Here is a 26563-nt window from a genome sequence, read left to right as displayed (position 1 = left end):
AAAGAAGAAGCAATCCAAAAATTCATATAGAACAATAAAAGACCCCAAATAGCATAAGTAATCCTTAGCAGAAAGAACAATGCTGGAGGAATATCAATACCAAACTTCAAACTCTATTACAAAGCCATAGTAATCAAAACAGCTTGATACTGGCACAAGAACAGAAGATCAATGGAATAGAACTGAAGACCCAGAAATGAACCACAGACCTATAGCCATCTAATCTTCAATAAAGGAGTCAAAAAAATAGAATGGAAGAAAGGCAGCCTCTTCAGTAAATGGTGCTGACAAAATTGGTCAAACACATGTAGAAAACTAAAGTTAGATCCTTATATATCACCTGAACCAGAATCAACTCCAAATGGATCAAAGACCTCGAGGTAAAGGCAGACACCCTGAAAACATTACAGTAGGGAATAGGTGAAAGTCTAGGGCTCTGTGTCAAGGCTACAATTCTATTAATAAAGACCCAGAAAATACAACAAATCAAAAAAAGGTTGGACAAATGGGATTGCATAAAATTGCAGAACTTCTGCATGGCAAAGGACATAGCTAGCAAGAACAACAGAAAGCCAACAGATTGGAAGAAGATCTTCTCTAGCCATACAACAGACAATGGTCTCATTTCTAAAATATACTTAGAACTCAAAAAATTAACCCCCCCCCAAAAAAAATCCTCAAAGAAACAACAGCCCAATTAATAAGTGGGTTAAAGACTTAAAGAGAGACTTATCTGAAGAGGAAGTAAGAATGGCTAATAGACACATGAAGAAATGCTCAACTTCTCTAGCCACAAAAGAAATGAAAATCAAAACAACATTGAGATTCCACCTCACCTCAAGTAGAATGGCTATAATCAAGAAATCTAATAACAACAAATGCTAGAGGGGATGTGGCCAAAAGGGAGCGCTACTACATTGTTGGTGGGAGTGTAAACTTGTTTAACCTCTCTGGAAAGAAGTATGGAGGTTTCTCAAAAAACACATAGAGCTAGCTCCATTATGACCCAGCAATCCCACTTTTGGGCATTTACCCAAATGACCATAAACAAGGCCATACTAAAGCTACCAGCACAACCATGTTTATCACAGCATTATTCATCATAGCTAAGATAAGGAACTAACCCAGGTGCTCCTCAGTAGATGAACTGATCAAGAAAATGTGATATATATATATATATATATATATATATATATATATATATATGAATTCTATGCTTCCATCAGAAAGAATGGTACCACCCCATTTGTAAGGAAAGACTTGGAAAAAATCATATTAAGTGAAGTAAGTCAGACCCAAAGAAATATAGGTCCCATGGTTTCCTTTATTTGAAATAATTAGTGTATGTCTAGGATAATTTTGGCAGATGAGAAGAATAGCTCAATAGCTAAGTACATATGACCATATAAGATGATGCTAAGCAAAATGAACTCCAAGGCATGGACACAGAAGTTTTTTGTTGTTGTTTTTAATGTACTATGTGATTTCTTGTTTCTTTTGTGTGTTCTTCCCTCTATGATTTATCTCCTGTTGTCACTGTATTTGATTTTGGTACCCTGGTGTTGTATGTATATATATATATATATATATATATATATATATATATATATATATATAATTCAGATTATTAGGGAATTAGGGAAGGGAAAGGGAACAACAAAATGGTGAGACAAGAGACAGGGGGAACCAATGGAACAGCGATACTCACGAGACAATATGTTGGAAATGATCTGTAAAACTTGGTGTGGGGGGAATTGAGGGGGAAGGAAAGTGGGAGAAAAATGAGGGAGGGGGGTAACAAGTTCAACTAGAAATGTACTTATTATCTTACTTATTTAACTGTGTCCCTCTGTGTATCACCTTGACAACAAAAAATTTTTTAAACTATTAAAGCATATGGGACCTTTTTGAGATGATAGCAATATTCTTCAACTAGATCCTGGTGTTAGTAATTTAACTCCTTAAATATGCTAACATTTTTAATTGTAAATTATAAACCCAATGAAGCTTTTTTTTAAAGGGGGATCAAATGATCCTCAAAGAAAGTTCCAAGAACGTAGGTTACTTAAAACCGTCTGTGTACTATATGCATTGTAATGAATCATAACTAAGAAAAAAGAATTACATTGTGTTTTAATAAGCTTATGAAGGCAGAATTGCTGCTCCTTTTTATTAAGAACAAAAGAATCTTCAATAAATTTAAACTTAGTAGAAGGGATTGAAAAAACTCCACAGAGTAAAAATGGAAATAATATTCCTTGGTTAATTGTAAAGCGTTGGAATGAATGTTTAAGGAAGGTCATGGAACTACCTACTGTTTCCCTTTAAATTTCATTCCATAGCCATGTTTAAAGATAGTATTTTGCACTCTCATTAATTTCTTGTAATTATTGAAAATATGCATACAAACTTGATAATTTTTAGGTTAGGGTAACGAAAAAGAAAACCTATTTTGGCTTCAAGAACAAATGATTAGAATAAATGAATCCAATCATCAGAAGTCTGACATCAATTTTGCAAGTTCATTCTAACCCAAAGTGAACACTCACAAATGGTTGTAAATGATTGGACACAGAAAAGAAAAGTGAATAGATAATCTGAATAAATGAGATTATCTACACTCTTGAATGGTTGCTACCATAGAATCATATTCTAACTGGGGTTGCTGTTGTGGGAAAAACTGTCAACCAAAGACAAATATATAAAGGCAAATTGAAAATTGAATTGAAAAGTAATTTTGCTTTAAAGTGGTTTTCAAATGTAGATGTTAAGTTTGAAATGAATGTTGTTAATGACCATAGCTAGAAGTTATCCACCTGCTGATCACTAGAATATTATTATAAATGAGGTTGATTTTCCTGTTGACTACCCCATTTTTTTCCTCAACATGGTCTCATTATGTTTTCTATCCCATTGCTGACCCTTAGCTATGAATGCCACTCACTTACACATATAACAATATACTAACTTAAATGTGGGGTTTTAAAAGGCATCTTTAAGTATAAGAGGAGTACAACTAGTGTGGTTTATCTTTTTCATGTTTGTTAGGTCACAGGAGGTTTTAGATCGTGAAAATCAAGCCTGAATTACTAGGGAAAAGCTGTTTTACAAGCAGCCGTCCATACAGCAACTAATTGTTCCCCACAAAAGCATATAAGTGTAATGAAGCCTTTAAATAGTCACACATATGCATTTATTTTCTTTCTCTCATGAATGACTAATTTTAATTTTTTAAGTAGCAACTCATTTTGCTTTCAGTACCATTTAAGCTGAGCAAATGATTTTTGTTCTCCTCTGTAACCAACTATCCTTGATTATGAGATGAGGAAGGTTTGCATATTTATTTTTGCAAAGACAGTAGAATAAGCCTCTCTTGCTATTTGCATGACCTAGTCCTCATAACTGTCTTAAGCTTGAGCACATGATCATTTGGAGATTCTTCTGGACATCAGAGCCATAAAGGCTAGATTTAATTGAGAACTATTTTATATAAAACACATCCTGACCTATATGATGATGAAGCTCATGCTATGTGCTTGTTGTATGATTTCTACATAGTTTAATGTTGTATGGTTTCTACATAGTCCCTGGGCCATTAAACTATGTAGAAACCATACAACAAATAGATATGTAGGATATCTACATATATATATATATATCTATAGGATATCTATCTATATATATATAGTAGATATGTAGGATATCTATCTATCAACTAGATATCTAGTAGATATATATATATATCTAGTAGATATGTAGGATCATATTGACAGATCTACTGTAAATAGCTCAAGAACAAACCTTTTTTGTGAAATTTCACATAATTTTGTTAATTCTTCTCTCTGGAATTCTCTTCCTCTAGGTGTATGCATGGCTCCTATCCTTATCTTATTCAACTCCATTCAAATTCTATCTTCTGTGTGTGGCCTTTCCTGATTACTGTGTCTAAAATAATGTCTTCTACCCCAACACTCTCTGTCGTCTTATGTGTTTTAGCTTTCTTTATATCCCTTATTAGGAGCTAGTATTCCATATCTGTAATTGTTTACTTATTACTAACTTCTCCAACAGAATACTTGTTTCATGAGGGTGGGGAGTTTGTCTTATTCTCTGTGGTATCCCCAGTGTCTACTTCCATGTTTAGCAATGAGCACATTTATAGGTTTTCAGAAAATAGTCAAATATATAACTTTGGTTGGATTTCCAAAAGGACAGCTCATCAGTGTTTCCTAATTGATTGCAAATTTCTAAACCCCATTCTGTGAGAAAAACATAATATATCAGGTCTCAATCCTTGGGGAGTTTATACAATAGCAGAGTAAATGTATTATAGATACCATCCTACTTGACGCCCACACTGCTGCTAGTATTATAACCAAGACTCTCTGAAGCATAGTGAAAGACTACATGGTCTATAATCGCACCCATTTCTGCTTTCTAATATGGAGTCTGTGTCATCCGTAGATGATCTTGTGGCATGTATTAGCCACAAAAGTTTTAGCTTTTAGAAATTTAAAAGTCCAGAAACCCAGAGTTCACTAAACAATTCACAGCCACCCAAGTTGATAAGGTTGGGACTTAGGAGGCTTCCTGTGTGTCAGGCCTCTCTAAGTATGGTCTCAACTACTCACTAGCTCAGTTCTTAAAGCAGTCCTCTAGGTCCTTATTGCTTTCCTTATTACTTGTAGATGAAGAAACTGAGGCATGGTATCATGTAGCTGATGTGGTGAAGCCAGGATTCAAATCCCAAAAACCTGGCTTTAAAATCACCTGAAGCTACATGGGATGATTTGGTACAAATTTGTTCCAGTGGACTTCAGGGCCTTTGGTGCTCTGAGAACCCATTCCACCTATTGACATGTTGGGGAATTTGGGCCTCAAAGGCAGCCCTTACCCTTTGGGAATTGGGCGTCAATTTGCTCTCCCCTTCTACTCTTCAGATAGTCAGTCCTGTGGTATATGTGTACATGTTTCCAGAAGTCCTGAAGAAACAGCATTGTCACTAGTGGTGTGCACGCTATTGGTTTTTCCTTTTATTGTCTTATCCTCCCAACTCTCTCACTTCTGCTTCATGGAATCAGCTCTCAGACTACTCACACCTACTTCCTTATCTCAGACTATTCTTGAAGGCCTACTTCTTAAGGAGGCTATATAACACCATTTCAAAGAATTGGATTGCCAAAGAGATTCACAAGAATAGGGCACCTTAGCCTAGTACTGAGTTTTATTAATAAGTCCAAAGATACAATTTTTTTTGTGCCAATACTAGGACTTGAGCTCGGGGTCTAAGAGCTGTCCCTTTGCTTTGTCACTCTATCACTTGAACCATTGCTCCAATTCCAGCTTTGGGGTGATTAATTGGAAATAAGAGTCTCGTGGACTTCCCTGCATAGGCTGGCTTCAAATTGTGATCCTTAAGGCTGGGAAGGTGGCTAAGTGGTAGAGTGCTTGCCTTCCATGCATGAGGTCCTGGGTTTGATTCCTCAGCACCACATAAGCAGAAAAAGCTGGAAGTGGTGCTGTGGCTCAAGTGGTAGGGCACCATCCTTGAGCTGAAGAGCTGAGGGACAGCACCCAGGCCCAGAGTTCAGGCCCCACGACCCACCCCTTTGCCCCCCCCCAAAAAAAAATAATCTGATCTTTAGATCTCAGCCTCCTTAGTGGCAAGGATCTCAAGCCTGAGCCACTGGCACTGGCTAAGGAGATAAATTTTGAGGCAGAGAAAGATCTGGAATTGCTATTGCAATTCTCCAGTTCTTTCTAAATGTATTTTAACTCAGATTTAACAGATAAGTTCTCCAAGCAATACCAGAGGGAGTATCACTTACCCAAAGATAGCTATTTGAGCAGAGCCATAAATTCAAGCTCCACAGGCAGTTACCAACTTCTGGAATTGTTAGATAGACTTACAAATAATTTGCCATTTGTCATTATTCCTCGACTTTTTTTTAGTCTGGAAGCTTCCTGGCTTTTCCACTTATATAGCTTGACCAAGTTTCTTAAGACCTCTGAACATTATCACTATAGTGGTAAGAGGTGAATATGGAGTCCTGTTTCAAAGACTTAATGGGAGGAATAAATGCAACAACTTTGTCAAGATGCAACACAAGTTCTGGTCAATGGTAGGGATTTAGATGTTGCCTTTCCATTTCCCTTCCTTTTCTAACTGTATACCATCCTAGCCTTCAAAACTCCCTACTGAGGTCTTCTTGCTTTTTACATCATAGCCTATTTACAAAGCTGAAGGATTTGTCCGTGAAAAAAGATCATCACATTCACACACAAAATGCAAATATAAGCTATGTCCAGCCAACACACTGTTGGGGAGGAGTTGGGGAAATATTTTCTTCCAGGAGGAAAGATCAACCTAGTCTGCATTTTTATAATTACTACTCAACTCAACTTTTTTAAAAAAAGGAAACATGGTTAAGAAAGTAGTCACTGGAATTAATTTTCATACTCAGTAATAATTTTCTTTAGATAAATTAGTGCACTGTAACAGATTCCACCTCTGTCTTACTATCTGGAAGGGCATCCTTTCAGGGAAGGCTTTACTTGGGATGGTGGTTGGAAGGCACAAATTTGTGACCTTTTGGAAGAGTGGATGCAGAATGGAGCCAAAAAAATTTCTAAAGGAGAAATTTAATAATTCTTACTACCTTTTTTTAAAAAAATGAAACTTCAAAATATGTTCTCTGACCATCATAGAATTAAATTAAAATTAATAGCAATATAACATATAGAAAAGACATTAATTTCTGGAATTTAAGTAGCATGTTTCTAAATAACACAAGATTCAAAGCAGAACTCTTAAGGGATAATAGAAAACATTTCAGATTGAATGAAAAGTAAAGCACTACTTTATCAAATTTTGTGGGATGAAACTAACATATATAGAATTAAATTTAGAATTTTAAAGGTTCAGATGAAACGTGCTTAAATAGCAAACTTTTCACCTTAGAAGCTAAGACAGAAATAAAGAAAAAATTTAACCTAAAATAAGTAGAAGAAAGGAAATGATCAATATAAAATCAAGAACCAATAAAATGGAAAATAAAGAGTAAAGAATTTTTACACAGCCAAGTTGTTGCTTTGAAAAAATAAATATGTCCATTAAAGAAATTGTATCTGTAAGCAAAATCTTTCCACAAAAATCATATTAAGTAAGCCAGACCCAAAGAAACATATGCACCATGGTTTTCCTCATTTGTAATAATTAGCATGTCTAGGATAGTTCTAGCAGATGATCAAAATAGCTCCATAGCTATGTATATATGACCATAAAAAATGATACTAATCAAAATGAACTTTAAGATACAGAAGCGAGGTATTTTTTAATATACTGTGTGAAGTTATTTCATTTTTTTTCATTGTTTTCCCCCCCTTTGTTTTATCCATTGCACTGTTTTTTATTTTGGTACCCTGTGTCTTGTATATACATTTATCTGATTTGGGGAAAGGAAGGGGTCTAACAAAATAATGAGACAAATGACGAAGTGTAAACCAGTGCAACAGCAATACAAGACACTATGCTGGAAATGAACTTCACAACTTGGAAGGGAGGGGGGTCCAGGGGAGGAGGGAAAGCGGTAGAAAATGAGGGAGGGGGTAACTCAGTACCTTACTTAGGTAACTTAACCCCTCCGTACATCACTTTTACAATAAAATAAATTTAAATTTAAAAAGTCTTTCCACAAAAACTTCAGACATTGGTGAATACTGTTCACATTTTTAAATGAACTAGCACCTTTTAAATCAAAGTGTTGTCTACAAAGAGAGAAGGAAACATTCTCAAATCATTTGGGGAGGGTGGTACTAGACCTGGGGCTTAAACTCAGGGTCTGAGCATTGTCCCTGAACTTCTTTTGCTCAAGGCTAGTGCTCTATCACTTGAGCTACAGTTCCAGTTCCAGCTTTTTTGATAGATGAGTGGAGATGAGTCTCACGGACTTTCTTGCCTAGAATGGATTCAAACTAGGATCCTCAGATCTTGGCCTCCTGATTAGCTAGGACTTTAGGCATGAGTCACTGGCACTCAACATTCCCAAATCATTTTATGAGGTCAACTTAATATACTGTGTTTGAAAATCAGCTAGATAATTCACCATAGAGACAAGTGAAAAAAATAAGATTATCTCAATCAATGCAGAAAAAGCATGTGGAAAAATTCTATATCCTTTCTTGATTTTTAAAGAAACTGAAAAAGTAGACATAAAAGTGAGTATAAAAGAACAATCTCAGCTGATCGCAGAAACCTAAGTGTGACATATCCTTAGTAGGCATGTAGGAAGGTCATATTCCATCAGTGATTTAGGAACAAGGCAAGGGCTGTCTACTCTCATCACTTCTATTTAGTATATGTTCAGGGTTCTAGCACCAGTGCAGTAATGCAAGAAAAAGAAATGAACGACATAAAGATAGAAAAAGCAGAAGTAAAACAGCCTTTGATTCACCAAGGACATGATTATTTATGAAGAAAATTCTCAGAATATATGTAACAGCTACTGGAACTCATGATTGAATTAAGCAAGGTCACAAGAAACAAGATCTGTATATAAAAATCAATTGTATTTCTATATAGTAGTAGCAAATGTCCCAGAAATTAAGTTAGAAAATTCATTTTCAATTATGTAGTAAAACAAAATACTTAGAAATAATTTAACAAAAGATGTATAAGACTTCAAGCATGCAAACTATAACAGTTTTAGAGAAATTAGATAAGGCCTAAATAAATGGAGATACATATCATGTTAGTGGATTTGAAGGTTCAATAGTGTTCTCCTAAAATTGATCTTTAGATTCAATTTAGCATAGCCAATAAACTCTCAAAAACTTTTTAATAGGAAATGATAAATGGATTCTAAAATCTATATAGAAAAGTAAAGTCTAAACAAATCTTGAACAAAATAAAGTTGAAGTTTCTTTACCTATCAAAATAGTATATAATTGGTATAAGAAAGAATAAATGAGTCACTGAGAAATGTATCAAGAGGAAATCCAGAAATAGATCCTCAAACATGTATGTTTGCGTTTATATATATACATAGTGTGTGTGAGGATCTCTTTCACACAAATATGTATATACATGTATTTACATATACACATATATAGTGGCTATATAAATTTACAGATATATGCACACACATTTATAGTTGCTATCATTAGAACTTAGTTTGTTAGAACCTTCATCTACTTGATATGGTGGTGATTTGGGACATTGCATGAACCTTTAAGTGCTGGCACCTAGTTGGGAGTCCTTAGAGTATTGAGATGCTACCTTCAGAAAGGATTAAGGTAGATATTGTGAGACTGTTAGTTCTTGCAAGAGTAAGTTGTTATAAGAGTGAGCCCAATTCCTGGATTGTCCTCTAGCTCCCTCTCTAGAAATTAATGTCTTTCTCCTACATCATCTTTTCACATTGTGATGCTAGTACCATGCCCTTGAGTCTCCATAAATAAGTCTCATGTGTTTCCTCATAAACAGAAAATGAACTAATACAAGATAATCAATGATTTTCAACAAAGTAATAAGCAATTTCAATAAGGGAAAATGAGCTTGATAAGTGGTGCTGGAACGATTGAATAAACTACAAAAAGAAAATAACTTCCCCTCCATTGTCTCATACAACAAAGAGGAACTAATTTGAGGTTTCTCATAGACTGAATGAAAAAACAAAAACTATAAAGGTCTAGGAGGAAATATACTATATTTGCAACTTTGTGCTAGGCAAGGAATTTTTTTAAGGATATCGAAAGCACAAGTATAAGTAATGACAAACTGATTTCATGAAAATGAAAACTTCTGCTAATCAAAAAGCATCCCCATAAGTGAATATAAAATGCATACAATTCTTTTATGTATAGTGCTTGATAACTTTCTTTTAGTTGGAAATTAGTTTCAAATTAAAAGTTAAAGCTGGGAGCCCGAGGCTCATGCCTGTAATCTGAGATCTGAGGATTGTAGTTGGAAGCCAGCCTGGGCAGGAAAAGTCAGTGAGACTTATCTCCAATTAATCCCCAAAAAGCTGAAAGTGGAGCTGTTTTTCAAGTGGTAGAGCACCAGCCTTGATCAAAAAAGCCCTGGGACAACATGCAGGCTCTGAGTTCAAGCACTAGAACAATACTGTTAAGAAAATAGTGAATAGAAGAGGCTGGAGGTTTGGCACAACACAGTACCTACTTAGCATTCACAAGGCCCTGGGTTTACCCTAGAGTTCCAGTATATAAAGTATGTAATGTATTATATACATATTACATATTATCAGTCTTAAAATGAACACTAAATTTGTACAAATTTTATTCCAGTGATGAAGCAAGACCTTATTTGTTTTTATAAATATATCTTAATCATGAAAGGAAGAATATGGGCCCTGGACTAGCTTCCAACACTGGACAATAAATTTATAAACTTCTTACCTTAATATAAAACTTCTAACATTTGGCTTCTCTGCATCTCTCTGTCATGTTCCTTATCTACTACAAATCTTACCATCAATACTGTCTAAAGCAGATCATTTTTTGGTATCTTCTAGTTTAATCTTTTTGTTGTTGTTGTTGTTGGTTTGGGGGCTTGAACTAGGCCTAGGCGCTCTTCAGCTCAAAGCAAGCGCTCTATCACTTGAGCCACAGCACCACTTCCAGTTTTCTGGTGGTTAATTGGAGAGAACAGTCTCATGGATGTTCCTGCTGGGCTGGCTTTGAACCATGATCCTCAGACCTCAGCCTCCTGAGTAGCTAGGATTACAGGTGTAAGCCACCAGTGCCTGGCAGGTTGAATCTTTTTCTTTTTGTAGTTTTCACCTGCTTTTTTTCCTCTAGAATAAATACTCAGATTTCATCTATATCATTATATCACTGGCATATTCCAAGAAATGCTTCATGGCTCAGTTTGAATGTGAATGAATAAATGAATGTTCACATTGGCCAATATGTGACAATATATTTAAACATTATACTGGTTGGAGTTTGATCTTTAATAATTTAAATAAAAATTATTTAGTTTCATCCTTACAAACAGAAAACTTTTGATAACAACATCAGGTCACAGATAACTCTTGGCTTAAACCCTCCCTCTTTTTGCTTAATTTCCATGCCCTAATCAGAACTTTTTTTTTCAGTACTGGGGATTGAATTCAGGGCCTCACAGCCAGGTAAGCACTATACTTCATGAACCTTCATGTGTTAGTTATTTTTTTTAGTTATAGTCTTGCTTTATGCCTAAACCAGCCTCTGAGCTGTGATCTTCATATTTGTCTTTTCTTGGATGGCTGGAATGACAGGCATACGTCATAATGTCTAGGTATTGTGCTTCCCTTGTATCTGAGATGACAGGCACAGGCTATCACACCAGTTGTTGGCTGAGATGCAGTTTCACATTTTTTTTGCCTGGACTAGCCTTGTGCCTCAATCTCTGCCACTCAGGTAGCAAGGATTATGGGCTTGTAGCACCATTTCCTGCTCTTCTTCTTAATTAGTACTTTCTATAAACAATATGTAATAGCACCCCTAATAACAATACTTTCTACATATGTTTGATACTACACCCCATTAGTAAAATGTCTGTGCACACATAGCACATTGTACATACTCATTATACCCGCACACCTAGCACATGTACATATGTTGAAGTGAAATATTGCATTTAGTTATACATCAAAACATAATACTGCTGTTGATACTTTAGTGTTTTAAGCCTTAGCTATGATAATAGGTTGAAAGGGTTTCTTGCTTTTAAGTGAATTTATGGTAATTAATAGTAGAGGGGGATAATTTTTTAGGTTTCAGTATATCCTGAAATCATCTCACCAATTTTTTTTAATATTTTTTATTGTAAAGATACTTTACAGAGGGGTTACATTACTTAAATAAGGTAATGAGCACATTTCCTATCGAGCATTGTTACCCCTCCTTTGTTTTCCCCTAACACCCCTTTCCTCCCCACCTTCCCAACTCATCCCCCCCCCCCCCAAGTTGTAAAGTTCATTTTCAACATAGTGTCTTGCACATCTCATTGTTACAATGGGTTATCCTGTATCCTCATTTCAGCTTTTTGGTATTTCCCTTCCCCTCCCTAAATTAGAAAAATGTATATATAAGGTGCAGGGCACCAGAATCAAATACAGTGAAAACAAGGATTGTACCATGGGGGGAGAACATACAAGAGAAATAAAAAAAATCATAGAGTACAATATAAATACATTAAAAACAACAGCAACAAAGATAAAACCACTTTTGTCCCTATCTTGGGGTTCATTTAGCTTAGCATCATCTTATATGGTTATATGTACATAGCTTTTTATCTTTTCTGCTTGTCCTAGATGTATACTAGTTATTGCAGATAAAGGAAACCATGGGACCTATGTTTCTTTGGGCCTGGCTTACTTAACTTAATATAATTTTTTCCAAGTCTTTCCATTCCTTAACAAATGGGGAAGTATTTCTGATGGAGGCATAGAATGCCATGTATATATATATATATATATATATATATATATATATATATATATAAATGACATACACACACACACACCACATTTTCTTGATCCATTCATCTATTGAGGGGCATCTGTGTTGGTTCATATCTTAGCTATGGCATCTCACCAAATTTTTTACTGTATTTATTCTTAACATTGTTTGATAATTGTTTTTCCATGACAAGATATGTAGGAAATAATGAGAATAGAAGTGGGGAGGAGGAGGAGGAGGCCTGGAAGGGCTACAGAATGGGCTATGTTGATTTTTTAAATAGTCGATTATACAATAAATATTGACAGTGAATCTTAATTAAATGACTCCTTAGGGCATTGTTAATTATAGAAAATTAGCACTGTAGTACATCGAGACAGTCTAAACATGAGGACAAAAATGCTACTTATTCTCAGAGAAAAAGAGTTTTTCAGGAAGCATTAATTCTGTACTATGGCAGCCTGAGACAGATTTGGAGATTTTCAGCTTGCTGTGTTACCTCTGAGACCTAAAAGAAGCAGAATATAAAAATGAGCCTCTCTGAGTCTGAAGCAAACCTAATCTTTGTGATCATGGCTGTGGTCTAAATCTATTAAAGATGTTCAAATTCAGTGTCCTTGGTATCACTGTAGGTTGACCTGAATAGTGAGCAATAAACTTGTGTATTATAATTCTAGTTGGAAGATATGTGCTTAGGAAGTGAAACCGACAGTCAGTGTTTTGTGCCTGTCTCTAAGCAGACTAAAAGCCTATATAAAATGACAGGTGCATTTTTAGGGAAAGAAACCCATAATGTTTTCCTATTTAGTAGGTGACAGTATGTCCCAAGATAACACATGCTTAAGGGGCTGGAACGAGCCTGGTTATTAAAGGCTAGCCGTTTCTCAGTTCATACAAATTGAATTTTTCTCATCGTCTGGAGTACTATGGAAATCTAGTGTAGAGTACAGAAATAAATTAGCATATTAAGTAAATTTATACATTCTGCCTTGTGAGCATTTTGCATTTAAGGAAGAAATTTTATTACTTCTTCAAAGAAAATGGCAATTCTTAAAAATTCTGTGTTCAAACTCCCCGTTGGACAGGGTCCATATGTATAAGCATTTTGATGATTATCCAAAGAAGTAGTAATTAAATTGATAGAAATGTTTTTCTCTTCTCTTTTTTTGTCAGAATTACTGATTTAAGAAACATCAAAAGAAGATTGTATTTATCAACAGTCCATAAGGAACTGTCTTCAACCCCTCTTCATGCAAAAATCCCACTCTTCATGATCAAGCGCAAAATTGTAAGTATCACAGAATGTTGCCTAAATTGTTAAATTCAATTCAGTAAGTATTAATAATGTGGGCCTACTTTATGAGTGAGGCACATTGCCCTTCCTTCCTCTCCCTTGAAATCTGTGAGGTAAGAAGGTGTTATAATGGCACTATAGAAAGCACAGTGGAGAGGGAAGGTACTACTGGGAATTTGAAAGGCAGAGAAACCCATTGAACTGCCAGGAGAGTTAGCACTTCCTGTCGACAGGAAAGGTCTATGGGATTTCACGGGAGGAAATGGGAAACTGAGCAAGAAAGTGGAGCAAAAGTGAGGAGAATGCAGAATAGAGAATGAAAAACATTGTTGCTAGATTTTTTAAATGCCAGTTCTACAATACAAAAACTTGATGTAGATTGGAGATTTTGGGCTCCTTGTGTAACCTGTAAAGGGCCTGGGTCAACTGACAGCCTTTCTTACTTTATTTTGATTTTGATTTGGTATTTTTCTCAATACTGTATTTCTATACCGTCCCTTCTAATATATACTTAATTCTTTCCTGTAAAGTGACTCACTTTCTTGCTTACATTTACTTTTTATTGAGGAATGACTTTTATTGTTTTTATTATTTTTATTTAAAAATACTAAAAATTAAGAAAAACAGAGGGGTTACAGTTGCATAAGTCAGGCAAAGAGTACATTTCCTTTTGGACAATGTTCCCTTTCCCTCACTCTCTCCCAGTTTTTCTCTCCCATCTAACCCACAAGTTGTATTTTCAGCAAGTCGATTTTCAACGTAGTGTCCAGTGAGTACCATTGCTGCATTTATTCATCCTTTGTCCTTCTATTTCTGTGCTCCCCTCTTATCCTCCCAAAGACATACAAATGAATAAATGACAAAAAAGAAAACAAAGATAGCAAATTTAAATCGCTTAAATTTAATTTTAAAGAAATCTCTATATCACTTTTGTAAATGGAAAATCAGTATGACTTTCCAAAAATAAAATATCAATATACTAAAAACAACAGAGTGAGGCTGGAGGAGTGGTAGAGTACTTACCTAGTATGTGCAAGACTCTAGATTCTATCCCCAGCACAACAAAACAGCATTGTAATATGTCGCTACACCTGGTACCCTTTTAAAGGCCCTGTCCTGTCACTTGCTTTCTCACTTAAGAAGAGTTCATCAAAAATTGGATACATTTGACAATTTTGCCCTAGCACAGTTAGAAGGATTGAAAGGAAACTGATAAAGGGAAATTTGTATTCTGTGATCCAGAGTTATATAACACTACTCATATGTATCATCCAGTCATTTGACAAATGCTGTGTGTTCCACTCTGGGAACCACTGTGATGGAGAAGAAAAGCCATTGAAAGCTTTTGAATTCAAGAAGGAACACACAGTTGGTTCTGTACCTTGAGTAGATTATTTTGTTAATGATAATCTATAATGATTTGAAAATATAGAAAATGAAGGTGAGGAGACCATTTTCCAGATTACATTAATGAAGAATAAGTGGTAGTGGCAGAAGAACGAATACGAAGCAATGTCACAAATATACAAGCATATATAAATAAAATGATACATACTATAAAATAATATGATATATACTATAAAAGTAACAACAAAGAGTCTAGCTCTGAAATCCAGTTTTGTTAAATATATAACATGTGAATTATTTGACATGGTTGAGAATGTAGAATCAGAGTTCTGGCACATGCTTCTGTAATAATTCCTATGTAATAATTCCCCTGTAATAATTCCTCATCTATGAAGTGCAGATAGCGAAGTGTATCCCCATGAAGGTTTCTAGGGGAAGGTGATACCTGACTTAATAAATATAAGGCTCTTCTGCCATAGAGTAAGTACTAGGTTAGGACTATAACTGCCCTTTGCTCTTCAGATGTTGCTTACTCTAGGAAAGCCTATATGACAATACTTTCTGCAGATTAGTTATTTGGGGAACAGCTTGTCATTGTCATTCACAATATTACAATTCTTATAATACTTCTCCACCATACACTTTGTCACTTATGTAGTTGCCTGTCTCGCTCATTAGATTACAAACTTGTAATATTGTGCTTTGGTCCCCAGTTCTTATCATTAGGTGGCACATAGGAAGTAAATGTAGAATATATAGAATATAAATGTAGAATATGCTCACAGGTCTTCACATGCATTGTAACACAGGAGATAAAATGAATAGTTTTCATAGCCAAATTATATAAGCTTCTTAAATATGCTTGGTAATTCCACAAATGTTCAGGAGTTTTCAAATATATATTAGGAAGGTCTTGCTCTCATTTTCTTTAGTTTCCTCCCAATCTAACAAGTACACATGGTAACAAAGGGTCCTTCCTTTCCACTATGGATATACTTTATCCGTAATGAGCCCTACTAAATTAAAGCTGAGTGATATTTTTGAAGCAATTTCTACAAAGATCAGCACAGGGATCCAACCTCTCCTTCATCCAGGTGCCATAGGTGATCATTGTGCCACAGGTGATCATAGGTGTCAGTGTGATCATTGGAACTAGTTTCCTGCTTTTCTCAGTGTATTCAATTTTTCCTGTCCTTCAGAAACCAGTGTTTATTTTAGTAGTAAACCTCATTCTAAAAACACTATGGCTGATATTTATAAATCAGAAGATCACAGAATATTCCTGATTTCTGACTTGTTTTGAAAAACCTCAGATTTACAAGGAGCCTGTTTTCTAGCTCAGCAAGAAGTTGGCTTGAGCAGAGTGGTAACTGCACACTTTTAAGGGAGCTGAACATTCTCTGTGAACTTGAATCCTCTCCACTCCTCTAAGTTATATAGGTGACCCAGACCTTCCTGCTTCACTCAATTAATTTGTCTGCATAGCTTCTCTAAGTGTTTAGTTTGCAACCCCAGATTTAGAAGATATCTGCCATAGCTTCTTGGCCTTAGATCAATTGTAGAAGATATCTGCAAAGAGGTTCTCTTTCCTTGGTTCTTTATCTAAGTATTTTAGACAGCGAACAAGTTAATATTCTTACAACCATGCCAATATGAATATTTATATTAGCTACTTTCTGTTTCAATTACCCTTAAATATTAACCTTTCAAAATTATTTTTATATTATTTTAATTATGAAGAGTTAGCATTACAACTATAAAAATTTATACATTTAACTTTTTTTAGTGGTACAAAAAGTTTTTAATTAATAGCCATCAATTAAACAAAAGAAGTACACTTAGACCTCACTGAAATCAATTTACTACTTAAATAAAACTGATTGTGTCACATAAACATCACTGCCTTCTACCAAAGTATGGATTAATATGCAATAAATTTAATTTTATTTGAATAAGAAATTCAATTACAAGATGTCATTTAGAGTAAATTATTCATTAGAGATATGATAATGTCATATGGTAAATTACAATGCCATATTTTTAGTAACATTTCTATTCATTTAAATGGATAAAATAATCTTTAGCAGTTGCTTTTTAAAGCTATAACTGATGGTATATGTTATAGTTCTTATTACAACCTAGAACCTTCTTATCAAAGATCATGTTATCTATATGGCCAATGATTGGAAATTTGAGATTTTAACAGTATTTAATTTCTTCAGTATCACTGAACAAGAAGAGAATGAAGGAGGCAGGCTTATCAAATGTGAGGTCATTTAGAGCTACACATAAGCTACAATCATAGAATGTCTCTTAATAGAACTTTCTAGCCTAGAATTCATTATAATATTTGAGGGTCTATGAATGTTCCATCTCATCTATGTGAACGTCATTTTTAAAAATCAGATTTTTTCTTATTTATCTGTCGATCTAGTATGGGTATTGAAGATATGAGGAAGAAAGAATTGTCTTTTGCCTTCCTCTATTCATTTTGAATGCTTACAAAGACACAGCTAGTTTGAAAGAAGTTTGTTTGAAAAAGAGGCTGTTTAGCCAACTTTAGGATCAGCCCATTTTTAAATCATATGCCCAAGCAGGATACTGTTGGGTTTGAAGTGTGGCCTCCAGAGCTAGATATACATTTTCAGTTTTCAGTTCTGTTGCTTCCTTGGCCAAGTACATTAATGTCTCTGTGCTTCAGTTTTCTCTTAGACAGTGTCAGTGGAAGAACAGACTTTAATAGTGTAGCTGTTGAGATTCATTGAGAACAGTATAGTCAGAGCAATACAAGCTCGTAGTAAGTGCTCAGTTAATGTTGGTAACATAGTTACTATCTTACCATTTTCTGTAGACATGAGTCTATTAACTGTTAATATGATGTCAAAATAAACATCTGTGTCAATTTCAATTAGTAAGTCTTTATTAAGTCCCTACTATGGGCCAAATATATTCGGATCTAAACGATACATAGTCTTCCTCCTCAAGGAAATTATAATGTTAGAGAAAGGGCAAATATGTAAAATAGTACTGGTGGTGGGCAGTGGTGAACACCACTGCTACTAAAGGAATATGCTGGACTTAGATAATAGGTTGGAAATCACTGCAAATAACTTATTTTCCTGATGGAAGAACATTTAAGATTTTTAAAAAGAAAACTGATGTGTGTGATGGCTCACACCTGTAATCTCAGCTACTTGTGAGACAGAGATAAGGAAAGTTGCATTTTGAAGCCAATGTGTGGTAGAGGGGGGAGTTAGGAAGAATCCATCTTAGCCAGTGTCTGGATGTGGTGGCTTATGCCTATCACTCTATTTACAAAGAAAGTGAAAGTAGGATCATGGTCCAGGCCAACCCAGGCATAAATGTAAAACTATCCCAAGAGTATCTAGAACCAAATGGCTGACAGTAGACCTCAAGTAGTAGAGTGTCTGCCCAGAAATAGCAAATACAAGGCCCTGATTTCAAACTCCAGCATCCAAAGCTCAACAATATAGCACAGTGTTCATCATACATTATACAAAGTGAGAAAACATGGCTTTGAAGTTTAAGGTAAGCTGAAGCAAAGAGTTAAACCAATGAGCTGAGTATGGTAGTAAATACCTATTAACCCATCTGCACAAGGTAGAAGGTAAGAGGATTTCATTGTGGGATTAGCCCTTGGCAAAAACTTGAGACCCTGTCTGAAAACTAATTGATGCAAAGGTTGGGAATGTGGCTTAAATAGTAGGACAACTGCCTAGCAAGTGTAGGCACTGAGTTCAAACCCCACTACTACCAAAAAGAGAAAGAAAAGAAAACACACCTTGCTAGCCATGAGAAAAAGGAACAAACCCAGGCACAACAAGAAGAAGAAGCATAGGATTAAAAACACCTATTATAAATATATTCAAGAATTTAAAGGAAAATATGAATGGAAAACCTCAATAAAAAATTTGAAAAAAAAAACTATGAAATCAGCATTCCAGAACTAGTAAAAGCAATATATGAAATGAAAATCTCACTGGATACTTATAAAAGGAATACTTATAAAAGTGAAGTTAGGAATATAGAAACTATTGAAATTATACACTATGTACACACTTATTACATACTTACTGAAATTATTATTGAGTATCAAAAGGCAGGAACGTTGGGAGAAAAAAATATAGAGCCTCCTTTGATTAACAGTATAAGTAGATAACAATATCTGCCACCCTCCAACACTGATAAGTACTTAGTGTATGAGGATGAAGAACAAAGGAATTGCTGGTGGAAAAAGCTAAGGGAGTAATTGGGATGATGTCAGTCTTTTAGGGAGAGAAACTAGACTTATAAACCAACAATAATGCTAACACAGTATTATTTCATTATTGGACAAAAACCCAACACCTCCATACCCTATAATTTGATTTCACCAAGCCATGACATTCCACCCTATGACATTTGTTCCTTATATATCATTTTCATATTCATTTTTAGCCAGCTCTTCTCACTTGGTGGCTTAGAAGGCTGAAGATAGTCTATCTTTCTATATCTCAGAGTTCTTTATTCTTCAGCTGTACTCTATCCCTCACAGACCTCTGCCACTCCAGAACATTCCTGTACCAAGCTTAATCAAACTTCTGAGTGCTCTGCCTTTGTATATTCTTCTTCCAAGAACAGTGGAGACACCTGCCCTATGGAATACCATGTTCTCTTCCTGATCCTCCATTTCTTCCAAACTTGAACCACTGGCCTGTCTTACAGAACATGTGTCACTACTCACCCCCATCATTCTCCTGATGACTGTATTATACTCAGTCCTGCTTTCGGCCTTTGCTTACCCCAAGATCTTTACTCCCAAAAAGACCATTGGTATTCTTGTGGCCTGGGAATATAATTTTGCTGTTGAAACGTTCTCAAAATAATAAGCGATTTAGTCAGTAGTATACTATAAACTCTTCTACTTTGCTGCTGTGGAAACAACCTCAGACTCATTTCTGTATTAAAATCAACATTGCTTCGTAGAAAAGATTTTCTTTTTAAAAAAAAAATTACATAATGGACTGTATGTGACCTTCTAAACAAATAATGGGAGAGGCTGATATTTAAGAGAAATATGAATTTTAATATTTTGTTTTAATTTTAAAAGTTATTATCCTATTTTTGTCCTACAGGGTTAAATGTGTATTCATTTCCCACCACAGGAATATTTTCTTTTAACTCAAGTCATTTAGAGATTCATTTGATGAAGAATTAGGGAATCTAATTGTTTAATGGGCAGAAATTAGTCACTGAAAGAACACTTTAAAACTGGCAAATACAAGGCATAATTATAAATTCTTTAGAACAATCTATTTCTGTATAGTAGGTTAATTAGTTTTAAGTAGACAGCATTGGCTACCATTTAAACCAGCCTCTAATTTCATCCATACCTTTTTTTTTTTAGTACAAGCCTAAGTGGCTAATTGTGATTAAATTAGTCCCCTCAAAGGAACAATTGGCTACTTATCCCTGACTTTCAAGACTTAACTGATCTAAAGCACCTGCAATTAGCTGCCAACCAGCATAGTGTCTACAAATAGAGAATTATTTCCCAAAGCTGTCTTAGCCTTGTCTCGTAAAAAGAACTCTGCAGTCAGATGGTCAATAAATAGTTTAGATTGTGAGGATTTTCCGGGGGGGAAAATCAGAGCAATTTTTAAGATAGCTTAAGCCAAAAATAGAGGAAAATTGGTTTGGGGCTGGTTAATCTAGCTAATTGCCTCATTTCTGGATTTTTTTTGCATATTGTGATGTTCATTTATGTGATGATGAAAGGTAGCTACATACTCTTTTTGCTTCTCTCTCTCAGTGGTGCAATCTGTGTATTGACTTAGTTGCATTCACCAGTGAGATATTCAAGGGAGCAGTTTTCCAGTCATTGGATGGGATTATTGTCTCAGCAAACTGTAAACTACGGAAGATCTTCACCTTAAAATCAAAGCCTCAAGATACTGCTGATAAAGATGGTATGTTTTGTGGTCAAGATTTTTAAATTCTCTTATATGTTTTTAACATTAGCTATGCTTTTGAGATAGTGTAGAAGCATGGAAGCAATTTGATTTTTATGTCTTCGTGCTTCTGAGTGAAGTCTGACATGACTATGCCTGATCTGCTAGGGATACTGGTAAAGAGAAGCTCACAAACTTTACTGCCTGAGCTGGCCTTGAATCCCAATCCTTCATTTCTCAGCCTTCGTACTAGCTCAGATTATAGGCATGTGCCACGAGTACGTGGTCTATACCTAAGTTTGAGTGGATGTTAGACAATGAGTATCAGAAACTATAGGCATATTTTGAGGCTCTGCATGGTTTTTATTCCTCCACAGACATGGAACCAAAAACATGGTTAATAAGCATAAGCATAAAAGATAAATATGATGTAAATGTTAACAATATTAAAAATTAGCCCATGGAGTCAAATACTACCATAGAAGGATTCCAAGATAGTAGTAAAAGTGAAAAATATCATTCAAAAAAGAAAATTCAGCTAATAAAAAGCTTCAAAATATGCAGAAATATCTACAGTTTACATCAGTTTACAGGAGGATTTCATAACCTAATCAGCATAAATATAAAGAAAAAGTAGATCAAATATAGCAAGTTCCATGAACATTTTAATCTCTGATCCTTCCCTAATCACACTAAAGTTATAAGATAGGAATAAAAAATCAAGATAGACTATAGAAGATAATGATAAATTTCATAAGCTTGAGGAGTGACCTAGAAAAGCAAAGAAAGCCAAACCCTTCAGGCCAAGGAGTTCATAAGTTTGCAGCCCCAATATGGTAAGGAGCATGGCCAAAATCAGGGGAAAAGGTTAAAATTCAGTTTAGTTTACTTATAGGATTCCAGGTATCATCTATAACTCTGTATAACTAGACAGCAGAAAATTTATTCTCTGGAGAAACTGAACCAGAGAATTTCTGGACTCAAGTTTATCAGGTCCCTGGTAAGTTTCATGTCCCTGAAAATAGATATGGAAGGAATTTTTTTCCCAGAATTAATGACAGAAACTCTATCTATAAAATAATTTGTTCATTACTTGCTTCAACAAATACTTTTTTGAAGTGTATTTTAATTGATAGAAACTTTTAATATAAACATAAAGCATGCACAAATCCCATTTGTGAAGTTTGAGGAATTAACACAAAATGAACACTCGAGTCCAAAGTAGGCTGTCACATATATCTTATAGGCCCTGTTTATGTCCCCTACTAATCATAACCCTCTCTCCTCTCTTGAGAAGTAACCTCTATCCTCACGTCTATCAGATTAATTTTACTTATTTTTTTACCTTTATAGATGTTGAATTATACTATATATACTTTTATATATGCATTATTTCGTAAAACAATTGCTTATGATATTCATCTGTGTTGATATACATAACAAGTACATACAATTGTATAAACCAATTTAATTTTGAACAGATCTATTTAGGCTGCTATGAATAATTCTACTAGAAAGATTCTTGTACATTTTTGTGGGGGCATCTGTGTAGGAATTTTTGGAGCATCTAGGAACTAAATGATTATATATGCTATTACTCTATAGTTATAACATTTTTTTGATTTCCAAATTTTATTTTATATAGTTTCTATTCCTAAGATAAAATTCTCCATCTTGTTATCAAATTTCTCTGTTATATTAATCAACGTTATAGCTTATAATTCATCATTTCAGTAGCTTAATCTCCTATAGGTTTATTCTTATTGTCTATTTTTAATCTTGTCTCTTGGTGTGCCAAAGTTCTCACTGAATGTTGGATATTTTGTTTCAGAAGACATAGAGATATTGTTAGGCTCTAGATGATACTTTTTTACTGCATAGATATAAAACAAAAAGTAAAATAAAGATGCCTTAAAGACTGATCCTATGGTAGAGATGTAATAGTAAAATTAGTCTCCCAAGTCCACCGTTAGAGTAATACAGGATTCCAAAATTAGAGACTAGAAAAAACAAATAATATTAGATTTTTCAAAACTGTTGTAGAGATACTTTCAAATTGACATAGCTTATCCCATCCAAGAACAATTAATACAAAAATCTCATCATCATGAAATTTCAGAAATGGAAGGCTAAAAAGAAAATCCTTTAAGCATCCAAATTAAAAAAACATAATTCATATACAGAGAGGTAGGAATGAGAGAAGAAGAATAATATCAGTTCATAACGGCAACATTAGGTGAAATTGTACCTTCAAAATCTGTGAAAAAATTATTTTCAACCTAGAATTCTGCCAATGCAGACTGAAGATGCAAGACCTAAAAAAACATGTTATGTCCTTTCTCAGAAAAGATCTGGAAGATGTTCTCCAATGCAACAAAAGAGTAGATTAGGAAAATGAACTAAATGGGATCCAAGAAAATTAAAGGAAATCAAAATAAAATGACATGGAATATATGTATATATTCATATATATTCATATATATGTATATATGTTCATATATATGTATGAATATATGTATATATAAATTTATGTATATATTCATGTATATATACATGGAATGTGATCAATGACATGGGGAGCTTTTGCAGAGAGCAGGCTCAGTACACAGTTGAGCAGACAAAAAGAGTCTCCAAGAAAAGCATATATCTGACAGAGTATGATGTGTTTGAACATAGAGATAAAACTAATGATGATTTTACAGTACTAACAGGGACTTTTGAAGAAAATAATATTAGGATATGGAAAAACTATGAAAAAAAACCAAGAGTGATCAACTCCAAGAAAGCAAAAGCTTCATAGGAAAAGAAACATCATAAAATAGCATGTGGCTTTGACATGCACAAGTGTTTTTTAGGACTTTGTTCTAACAGTTTTTAGGCTTACAGAAAAATGAAGTGGACAGACAGTAAAGATAGTTTCCATAAGCTCACTTAGCTCACACCTATACAGACTCCCAGATTATATGGATTATATGCTATGTTTGTCTAATGTTAGCTGGTAGTATTTAAGTACTCATGTGTTTCTCTGGTTCAGTTTCCTCACTAGCAAAATGGAAGTAATAATTGTGCTTTGATTAGATAAAATATTGTTAGCTTACTCTTAGTGAGAACATGTGTATAAAATAGATATTGTCAAACCTAAAAACACAGGTTAATGTTTTCAGTCCAGGCCAACTTTGATTTTATGTGAGTCTTGAATTTTGCTTCATCATCAGATCATTGTGAAGACAAACATTTACATGTGAAAAGATGTTGAATTGAAAAATACTTACATATATATATAAAATTGAAAATATGTGTGAAAAGGGATGAACTGTAATGCAACATGTAATGCTAAACATTTGCCTGTCTTCTGGGATCACACAGACTATCTTAAGGAGCTCAGGTCTTACAAGCAAACTTACATGTAAAGGTATAATACTTGGTGGTAATCTCACTGTGGGCTTAAATTAACAGTGGGGGGCAGGAAATTTTGGACTCCCTTATTTGGGAAAAATGTTTGATGAAGCACTTCTATTTCCCAGGCAGGTCAAGGAGTCTAGGTATTCAGTAAGAGAGTCCTTACCTAGCATGTGTAAGGCACTGAGTTCAATCTTCTGCCCATATATATATACTTGAGGATCACCATCAGGCTGCCAACATTTGGCTTCGCCAAATTGGATTAAAATAAAACAAGAAAAGCCACATATTGTTCTGTTCATTAAATGAAATGATAGTTAAACACACACACACACACACACACACAAAGTATGTACAAACAATAAAGACCTTAATTTCAGAATGAAGCTGTAGATCAGTAAAAATTATCTCTGGATCAATATATGTCTGTAGACCACAGTTTGACATATACTAATGCAGAAAACGAACTTTCCAAACTGCATCTTGAAGGAAAAATGAGATAGTGAAAAGAGAAGTCATTTCAAGGAGAAGAGTCTGTGCTTGTGTGTGTGCGCATGTGCATGTGTGTGTATGTGTGGTGTGTGTGTGTGTGTGTGCATGCGCATGTGTGCGGACGCATGCACTTGAGAGAAACAAAGAAGGGAGGGAGGGAAGGAGAAAAGGAAAAGAGAAAGTGCACAAAAGAAAGGAGAGCATGGCATTATGAAGGAACTGACATGTTCAAAGAAAAAGAAGTTCAGTATGAATCATGGCAGGATAAAAGATTTTTATTTTTAATTGTGAAAATACTGTACAGAGAGGTTAAAATTACATGGGGAAGATAATGAGTACATTTCTTATCAAGCATTGTAGCCTCCTCCTTTGTTTCCCCTTCCCATCCCATCCTCCCCCCACACCTCCATCCAACCCTCCCCCCACCCCCACCAAAGTTGTAATGTTCGTTTTTGACATAACGACTTGTACATCTCATTGTTGCAATGGGTCCACCTGTATCCCTAGTTAAACGATTTGTTTTTGCCCTTCCCCTCCACAAATTATAACAACATCAAATACAATGAAAGCAGGGGTTATACCGTGGGGGAGGGACATACAAAGCAACAAAGAAATAATCTTATAAATGTGTTAGAAACAATTGCATGAAAGAAAAAAAAAAAACATTTGAATACATATCTTAGGGTTAATTTCCCTAACATCAACTTAACTGACCTTTTCTGCTTGACTCAGACATATACTAGTTATTGCAAATAAGGGAAACCATGGGACCTATGTTTCTTTGGGCCTGGCTTACTTCACTTAATATAATTTATGGCAGGATAAAAGTTTTAATAATGTGTTACAAGGCTGCAAATTTTGAATGACATGAAAATATAGAACAATTCTTTTCAGAATTGTGTGTTTAATCACAGTCACTAGAAAAGCTAACAAACCAAGGGCTGGGAATGTGGTTTAGTGGTAGAGTGCTTGCCTAGCATTCCTCAGTACCACATAAATAGAAAAAGCCAGAAGTGGCACTGTGGCTCAAGTAGTAGAATGCTGACCTCGAGCAGAAAGAAGCTCAGGGACAGTGCCAAGGCCCTGAGTTCAAGCTCCAGGACTGGCAAAAATAGAAAAAGAAAGAAAGAAAATTAACCCAGTTCCTAAAGAAGACAACTGTACAAATGAGAGCAAAAAAATAACAATAGTATATTGAAATTTGAGTCTCTGATTCAGAGTGTGACAGTGTATAAATGTTTGATGGTGGTAGTGGTTGTAATAATCAGTTGCTAATGATAGTTAATACTGATGATAATTTCAGCCTTAACTCTTGATAAGATCTAAGCATTGTAGTAGGTACTTCACAAGTGAAGATGGATGTTGCTATTATCCTGATTTTATAGGCTAGGATCCTGAGGAACAAGGAACTCATATGTGACCAATGTCATACAAATGTTACTTATTAAAACAAGAATTCAAACCACCAACAGGGCTCTAATTAGCATAGTGTGCTACCTATCATGGAGTGTTAGAATAGAGTGGAGATTTTTTTCTTTTTAGGAAAGATACAAAAGATGTCATGGAACCAGAATGCCAGAATGGCTGTGTTTAGGATGTCTATATTGTAAGTAAG

At 34.8% G+C, this 26563-nt stretch overlaps 1 protein-coding gene across 1 annotated transcript in view; it reads left to right on the top strand.

Moving 5' to 3' along the window:
• Positions 1-26563, top strand: part of Cfap20dc (CFAP20 domain containing) — a 208415-nt gene that overhangs the window by 62499 nt on the left and 119353 nt on the right. Inside the window, exons 5-6 of the mRNA XM_042680019.1 lie at positions 13639-13753; positions 20919-21075. Of these exons, the coding sequence (XP_042535953.1) occupies positions 13639-13753; positions 20919-21075 (272 nt within the window). The remainder of the gene's footprint in view (positions 1-13638; positions 13754-20918; positions 21076-26563) is intronic.

The sequence above is a fragment of the Dipodomys spectabilis genome, unplaced genomic scaffold (assembly GCF_019054845.1).
Source record: "Dipodomys spectabilis isolate Male_0828 unplaced genomic scaffold, ASM1905484v1 ptg000054l, whole genome shotgun sequence".
NCBI classification, from domain to species: Eukaryota; Metazoa; Chordata; class Mammalia; order Rodentia; family Heteromyidae; genus Dipodomys; species Dipodomys spectabilis.
This window is presented reverse-complemented; position numbering and strand designations above follow the sequence as displayed.